General features: G+C 36.4%; 1 protein-coding gene across 1 annotated transcript; it reads right to left on the reverse strand.

The window, feature by feature from the left end:
- Positions 1–335: 335 nt before the first annotated feature.
- On the reverse strand, positions 336–8,171 carry HMGCR (3-hydroxy-3-methylglutaryl-CoA reductase; the record flags this gene model as incomplete). Its single annotated transcript, XM_010187814.1, has 11 exons — positions 336–559; positions 713–867; positions 1,168–1,326; positions 1,436–1,576; positions 3,661–3,831; positions 4,780–4,885; positions 5,917–6,074; positions 6,204–6,362; positions 6,952–7,146; positions 7,615–7,787; positions 7,927–8,171. Coding segments are annotated over 11 exons (1,717 nt in total), but the record flags the coding sequence as incomplete, so codon positions are not given.
- Positions 8,172–9,054: the final 883 nt, after the last annotated feature.

Below are 9,054 nucleotides of genomic sequence, written 5' to 3' on the forward strand. Positions count from 1 at the left end.
AGTCTAAGACCTAAGTTTTACACGTGAACAAAACTGAAATTGGGAGTTCATGGGAAGTGATTAGGCTTCCCATCACTTTAAATAACATGCTTGTCTAACCAGAAAATAAAGATGGCAAGGACTAGTGCATTCAAGCCAGGTTTAGACCAATTTAAAAAAAAAATTAAAAGTACAAAGTCCATTACATCATTTTTCAGGTTGGTAGTTACCAGGAGCTTACTAGTCAAAATAATCTCAACCTGTAAAAACATAAGACTGACCCTTTAAAAAACAATGAAAGCCATGTCCAAGACATCTGACAGGACTTCTTTCATGGAAGTCGTCTTTACCCACTGAAGATCAAAGGCGTAAGTAGTCTCACAGAAGTCCCCTGAACTCTCAGTTTATCTTACATAGAAGTCCTTGAGTTGAAGGTAACTGTCATGCTGAACTTCAGGTTTTTTTTAACCCTGTGCACCTGGTCAGTTGCTAGAACAATCCTTCATTTCAAAGCCATTTTAGTATTCAAGCTGCCTTCTTAGTGCAGGTTCCTTGAAGATCTTGTAGATTTATTTTTGACCTAATAAAAACAGTAAAGATAACTTACATTAGATAGTTAAAATGTTACACTGCTATTATAAGTTGCAATTATCAATGTAATTATTACTGAATCTTGTGCTCTTGGAAGAAGGGCAAAACAGCAGAGAAAGACAAGACTATTTCCATTTCCTACCTGTTGTGGATCATGTGGCTTTTGACTAGATGCCCAGCTGCAAGAGCTGCCATTAGTGATAATTCCCCTGCCATCACTGTACCACAAACAATTTTAGCAAGCTGACGGGCATTTTCACCAGGGTTATCTTGGCTTGCACCTTGAACTCCTAACATCTGGAGAGAAAAATATGCAATATTGTATTATGAAATCTAAGTAAATTCATGCTAAATTTAGTATTAAAGTCTTTCCAGATTACATCCAATCAACTAGCTTTACACCTCTTTTATGTTAAAGATCTTAAGCTTTAGAAACTAGATGCATTAAAACAATTAGATAATTCTAAAATTTTTATATCAAATCCACCAATTTTCAAAAGGCCCCATTCGCACAATATTACTCAGACACAATATACGTAACATGAAAGTCAGCTGTGATTTAAGAAGATAAGTTACTTTAAACTTTCTGATTCATACCTGCAAACAGGCCTGCTGCGGAAGCAAGTTGGTGCCTCCACCAACAGTTCCTATTTCTATAGAAGGCATTGTGCAGCTGATGTACAAGTCTTCATTGGTGGAACCAGTTCGCTCCATCAAAGTGATGCAATTAGAGCTGCCCACATTCTGTGCAGCATCCTTCAGATCACAGGAGGGAGAAAAAAATTAAGAACAAAACACTCAACTAAGTGTCTGGTTAAAAATTACTGAACTAAAGAAAACCTGAATTGGTGTAAAACAAACCTACCTGACCACAGGCAATGTAGATAGCTGTCACAATGTTTGCTGCATGTGCATTGAAGCCACCTATGCTACCAGCCATCGCAGAACCCACCAGATTTTTGTTTATGTTGACTTCAACTATATCTTCTGTAGTTGTCTTCAATACCTAGACAAAGTGATGAACTTTTATTACACCATTCCTTAGGCACAAGTAGAAACACTCTATGGTTAATAAACCCTTGCCCCTTGTTTGTTTCTATACGGAATTTGTCATCATTTTCCTAGATACCTGCTTCTCTCTTTGTTCAGAAGGAGTCCTTTCAAGTGCAGGTAGCATTGCCCAAGTAACAACAGAAAACTCTGTGCAAAGGGTCTGGACTTGCACAGGCCTTTAGGAAAAGCTCATCAGCTACCTTCTCCATTTCAAATTCTCATTTATCTTCAGAATGAAACAAAGTCAGCTTGGCAGAAATATCCCACTAATCCACCATGACATGATAGCAACATTCCTCCCAAGTTGCTCCAGACAAAAAATAAGAATACATAAGAATATGCATTCTGCATAAGAATACAGAGCTAACCTGAAGAGTTCAAATACAAACCACAGTGCTACATTGGTAAATAAACACTGTGCACAGTAATATCAAATCAAGTGGCACATTTATACTATATTGACTGTATTTGAAAACCTTTGGGTAAGAGACTGACACTGAATTTAGTATAAAAATCAAAGAGAACCAAAAAACATAGTGCTGTGAGCGTAATTTAAGATATTCCAGTGTAGCAGGAATAGCAACTGATGAGAGAGATCTGCAAAAGTCTACAACACTGAAAAAATTTTTAAACTTTATGCATTAAGAGTTCAGTGTAAGTAAAGGCAGTAATGTACATGGTTGGGAAAAACATTCCCAATTTACCTAAAAATTATCCATGCCCCATACCAAAGAGCTGGCTATCCATTACTACTCTGGAAGGAAATCTTGGGGTTATAATAGATACTGCCACTGAATCAGCTGTAAAAATGCAAACAATTTGAAAATTAGGAAACTACTAGGAAGCAAACCCAAATGACTTAAACTATGTCAATGTATAAATCCAGCCTGCACACACACTTTGAATACAGTGTCCAACTCAGTATCCAGAATTTTTGAAATTTTAGAACTGAAAAGGATCTAGATGTAAATCTAGAGATAAAGATGTTCAAAGACATGCTAGAACAGTTTTTTTACTCATGCCTGATAGAGAAACTAGTATTTTTCAGTCTGAAAATGAGACCAGCTGGGAAGGTGGAAGGGCTGTATGAGAGCTACAAAATCTTGAGCAGTAGAAGATGGAAGTTTTAAATGTCTCTTCCAGTACAAAACTAGGGCATAATCAAATGGAATCAACAACAAGAAGGAAGTAGTTCTCATACAAGGTGTAGCTGCAGTGTGAAATTTTGCCTGGAATACTAGTGCTAAAAGTTTACATAGTTTCACAAAAGTGACCGGACAAATTATTGGGTGAAAAAAGCAAATGAAAAAATGCCATCAAATACAAAAGCACCAATTCAGACAATCTTGAAGAAGTGGATGGAAGACTATTCCAGCTAAGGTGTAGTAAGCTCCTCCCTGGATGCTGTCTCTCACAGCCAGTGCTGGCTAACAGGTAACAGGCAATGGATTTGGTTTGACACACACACAGACAGCCTTCTGAGCTCAGGTGGAAGACAATCTAAGATAGCTCTCATGATGTAGGCCAGGTTTGCCAGGGGCTAGCACTAGATTTGGTTGTAAAGGTTACCCTTCATCATGCAAGACACTAAAGCAGCACTGGAATTAGTGAAGCACCTGATTACCTGTTTCCATTGTAGTAGAAGGCACATAAACTTTGAAGGGAATGTTGGGTTTGTGCAAGAGTGAAATGAGTGAAATTATAAAAATGACTAGGTTTAATGACAAGCAAAACCCCATGTGTTAAAATCTGTCAAACTGTGGCACAATTTTTCAAAGGTAAAAAGTTAAAATCCAAATGTCTTCAACTAGATAGGTGTCATTAAATATAAGCACATTATGTCAGAAGACAATGAAAGGAAAAAATATCTACTGTCTTAGGAAAAATTACTTCTCCCACAGCAGTATCTGAAAATACATGTAGGAATTATCCTTATCTGGAAAATAACTTAGAGTTAATATTTATGATGTAAGACAGGCATCAGTTTTGTAAAATGTATGCATTTTTATAAACAAGTAAAAGAAAGCAGACACTTACTTCTCTGACAACCTTGGCTGGAATGACTGCTTCACAGACAACAGACTTCCCTCTTCCTTCTATCCAGTTTATAGCAGCAGGTTTTTTGTCTGTACAATAGTTACCACTAATAGCTATAACCTGGAGATCAGGAAACTCTTCATTCAACCTTGCCAGTGCTTTTTCAGTACCCTGTTAGAAGAGGCATAGATATATCATTATATACCTGTGGGGAGGCTAGTTTATGATAACAAAACAAGCTACTCAAGGACAGTGCAACAGCAAGATTACATTAAGTCTAACCAGACCATCAGTTACAACTGAAGAAAAGAACATAATTTCAGGAAGAAACCTGAAACAGGAAAAAACCCACCATATCATCACTATCTTTTTTCAAATTACTTTGGGAATTACATGGGGAATAAGTGGTTCTTCCCAGTACATATGGACTCTCTGGATACATTCTAGGTGAATGGGCATATGCTTACCCATATGAAGGTGCAACATGAACCAAGGCAAATACTACAGACATAAACTGAATTCATTTTGGATGTAATGGAAAGAGCTTCTCTACAGTAGGGAATCAGACAAAAGGTCTGCTATATTCAGTACCTCTCTATGAGCAGACCAATTTATGCAGTGGTTCTGATAGACCTAAATTTTATATAGAATAGGCAATTAGTATTAATCTCAGACAGTACAAGGGATCCCCCCACTCTAGGCATCATGTTTTACGTTCTTCCACGTTTGCATAAAACCAAAACCAAAGAAAACTAGAGAACACCCCTCTGCTGCCATTCACCAGATTTCTAATCCTGTATTTACATGGAACTGTGATTATCACTAACATTAATTACTGCTGTATGAAATCTTAGGCTTAAAGCAACAGAGCAACCAACTTAACTTCCATATTATCAAGAATCTTTAAATAATAATTAAAAAAAAATTAACAAGTTAGTTTTTTCTTTCATCATTCTCATACTATTCTTGACAAGGTAAAAAACACGTATTTCATACCACTGCAAACAGCTCTGTCTTATCTTTCTGTCTTCACATGTCAGGTAGTCATATGTTAGTAGTTTATAATTTGTTTTTTAAAGTACACATTTATTAAAAAGCCTTAAGGAGACTGGTTCTTACTTTCGAAATCATATTCATTCCCATTGCATCCCCTGTTCCAGACTGAAAACGGATATAAAGGTTACGACCAGCCAAACTGATGAGAAGTTTTTGTAGGCGGGCAAACCTGCAAGAAAATTTAACTGTTACTTATAACCCTCAAGGGAAAAGATTAAATTCGATTTAAGTGGCAAAATGTAAGTAAATCATTGCAGAGAGTGCTGTTAACAACACTGTGTTCCTCCTTCCTCAGCACAAGAAAAAGTCTTCAGCTACCATGCACGTAGTTCTCACAAGGAAATGCTTTAAAAATGTTCACTGTAAAACTGTTCACTGCCTTTTTATGTTTTCTATCCTTGGACTTCTTGAAAATATCCTGAAGTGCTATCATAAATCTAATTCAGTTGTATTCCTCAAAACATTTGACTACCAGGTATAAACAAAAAATTAAGCCTTTGGAAATTCTTATGTCAGTTTTTCAGCAAGGCAACAGTGCAAGCTCCACAAGTCAAACAAAAATCAGGAAATACTGCATTTAAACAGCATCATGAGTTGATTCTGGCTGAAATACACATATGTCCTTGGCTGACACTTTTAAGATTGGTAAGAAACAAAACTGATAAGGAAATTTCTCAATCTTCCTAAGAAAACAGGTAATCATAAGTCTTAGAGAAAACTCTAGGACTTGAAGTAGACCTATTCTTAAGACTGTTTTACTTTATTTAGCATTTCAGTTCTAGCATTAGTTTACTCTGTATTTTCTGGAACCTCACAAATTAATTATTAAAATGAGTAATATTATCTGAAAGGCTAGATTCCAAACTTTGAATTACTTTTTTGCATAGTAATCACTAAAAATACAAATGAGCTTTTATGTTTATTTTTAAATACTTAACACATTTAGATTGTTTCATTACATAATGCGAATGTATTTGTTGCTAAGATACAGTTGTTTACCACTTATCATTGGAAAATGTTTATTACTAGCCTTGGTACATAGCCAGAATGACTATTGTTCTTAGATTCACACTACATGGGATAGCCAAAATGACTATGTATTTCAGCATGGAAATAAAACAATCAAACCCATCAGAATGTTCCTACCATCCATAGAAGTCGTATGTCAAGATAAAAGGCTGCAATAGCCCTTGTACTAACCGACTTGTGCTGTCAAAAGCTTCCTTCATTATTTTGAAGCCTTCAGGGGTTTCAAGCCAAACTTTCACTTCTGCAGCCTGGCAAGCAGTGGGCAGCCTTACAACAGGTCCTCGAGTCATCCCGTCTGCCAGAATGCGGCTTCTTGCTCCTCCACCGAGCTAAAAAGCAGAAGGGAAACAAAGATTACTGATAGTGAATTTTAGTTTTTAGGATGTGAAAAACATGCCTTATGTCACCCCAAATATGCTTTATAATACAGTTTTTCAAGCTAGTCAAACAATACTTACACATATTGCTCTACATCCTCTGTTGGTGCTTGCTACAAGACATCCTTCTGTTGTTGCCATTGGCACCTGAAACTCTTTGTTATCCAAAAATAGTGGTCCTGCTACGCCTACAGGAATAGGCATATATCCAATCACATTTTCACAGCAAGCTCCCATAACCTTACAAAAATAATACAGAAGGTATCATGAAGGTTACACTACAGTGGTATGGTACAGCATGTTACATACTATGCCTGTGACTACAGTAAGGTATCTTAGCAAAAAAACCAAAACCCTACTTATAAAGCAACCAGCCAGTTCCCACCTCAAAAAATTAACAGCTACAGCTATCAACAGCTAATACTGGTCAAGTCTACTATTTGGAACACATATTTAATCTTATTAAGTCTTCAACACTATTTTAAAAAACTTTATACTGTTAAATGAATTTTTAATAAACTTCCATTTTAACTTGAGCTGAACTCGGGCTTGGCATTAGCAAAATTCTGCATTTCTGAAATAAGGCAGTTGCATACTTCAGTAGGAAGTATTTTGTGCTGCTCTGAGCTACAAAAGTTACCCATCTCCCTAGGTTTAAAATCAATAGCAATACAAGGTAGTGCCTTATGTTTGCCTTTTTTTTTGTTTTTAATTCTACATCAGTTTTGACCAAGCTAATAGTTAATTCACATAGATCACTTCAAGCACTTATTTCATGTATTTGGAAACTGGTTTTCCAGTGAGTTTTACTTGTCTGCCCTTTACTTACCAAAGAATAATTATAATTCCTATAAGGAAGATACTGCAAAGATGAAGGTTCAGGGAGTTTCTTAGATAACATCTGTCTGCGAATGGACACACCTCGCTCCTGAGTTTCCATCAGGGTTTCCAGTTTGTATGCAGGAATATGCTTAGCATTTACTAAGCTGATAACCTCAGCATCAGTAAGGAATTTTGCTCCTTTCTGGAAATGTAAAGGGTGGGGAGAGAAAGTACAGATTCTCTTGGTGAAAATCCTTTTAAATGTTTCCAAAGGAAAAAGGCTAACAATATTACTTTGACACTATCAGGGTACATGCAAAGGAACCAACTGCCAATGTCATGTTTTATAGTAGGCCAGGATATGATCAGAATATTTTCACTCAAACACCCACTTATATGTGTACATGACAAAGTTTCAGTGACTTGGTATGTCATGAATGACAAAGCAGCTTCCCCTTCTCCTCCACCCTTACTGATTGAAGGATAAGCGACTTATGAAAGGGTTTTAGTTATGACTCCCTCACCTAAGTTATTAAAGCCATATAATTTTCTGAAGAATGACATTACAATCAATAGGATCATTTAAAAGCTGGAAAATGAACTGTAAGAATTATTAAAACAGATGTTGCAGTAGAGGTTACCCCCACCCCTCCAAGTTATTTTTGCATACCTCTGCATTTCCAAGTATACGAACACATTCCTCAATAGAACGTGGTTCTTTCGGTAACTCAATTTCTTCCTCTTTTCCGTTAAGAAATGAAGAAGTTTCCACGGAGTTGCAACTGCCAACTACAAATGTAGCCTTTGTTGATGACTCTGCTAATACAGGTTTTATGACTTCAGCTGCATAAAGACAATTAAAAAGAACTTTGGTTTACAGAATTCTGAAGTTTTGATTGCAAATACAACATGCTAACACAGATTTCACTATTTGTTTCACATATTCAGGAATAGCTTCAGACTTTAAAATGCTAAAAATTACCATTTCCATCTTTCGGAATTAAAGCTTCTTCTACTGTGTTAGATTTCTGTTTGTTTTTCAGAACTCCAGATTGCTTCCTGCAACAATTCTCAGGGACATTTTTCTGGACCACCACTGGAGATGTTATGGGATTCTTCAGTGAGAGTGTGGATTCAGTCTCTGCTTGTTCAAAGAAAATATATTTGACAGCAAGGAGAAGGGCTAATCCAAGAGTGATTACTTGTTCAATATCCATGCTGGCCATTCTAAAACAGGAAAAATCAGAAAGGTAACACATGCGATATACAATTTGTATACAGCATTCTGACATCCCTTTGCTTTAGGAAGGATAATAGTTTCATCATAATTTATGCAGTTACAGAAATTCCATTCAAAAGATATTTTCTACCAGGACATTCAACTATACTAGGTTAGCATAAAGAGGTAACTATTTGTATTATTAACACTGGAAGAATTTTCACATGTCATCAAGCATTTACTAAATCTTAGCTATAAAGCAGTCCCAGTAAGAAAAATGACTGTAAAATATTCACTAACAGCTGTCTCAAATCAATTTAATGCCAATTGATTTATCTCCCAATGATAAAGCAGAAAGTTTCAACTATCATCCTCTACTGGTGATGACTACTATGATGCAAGCTGAACTGTTAAGTGTGTGAGGGGAAACCCTAAAACAGATAGTTCTGAGTTTTCAGATGTAATATGGAACCACAGGTGCCACTAACTCCAGATAAGCTGAAAGGAAAGCAATAGTGACACAGCTTTTACACTTTTTGCACTTCTGTGTGAATGTCAGAAGCTCTGCATAAATAACTACTGTAGCGAAGTCAGAAAATTTATTTTTCAGAGTGCTATGAAAGGTGTCACTTCTAGTGGGAAAAGGTGGTGTTTTGAAACATACAGGACAGCTGGCTCCTCATTATGTTCTTGATTACTTCAAGGAGATTGGACAAACAGAAAAATATTGAAGTATTTCTTATGAAATGTCATCTCTGGTTCCAAGAAATCCTATACTGGTCAGATTTGCAAGTTTACAAGTGTTGTACCCTGGGAGCTTAGCTTGGCAGCACTGGAGAACACACCCAAATCAAGGAAACACACTTCTCTTCTGTGAAGTCACCTACCGAG

The sequence above is a fragment of the Mesitornis unicolor genome, unplaced genomic scaffold (assembly GCF_000695765.1).
Source record: "Mesitornis unicolor isolate BGI_N332 unplaced genomic scaffold, ASM69576v1 scaffold16037, whole genome shotgun sequence".
Lineage (NCBI taxonomy): Eukaryota > Metazoa > Chordata > Aves > Mesitornithiformes > Mesitornithidae > Mesitornis > Mesitornis unicolor.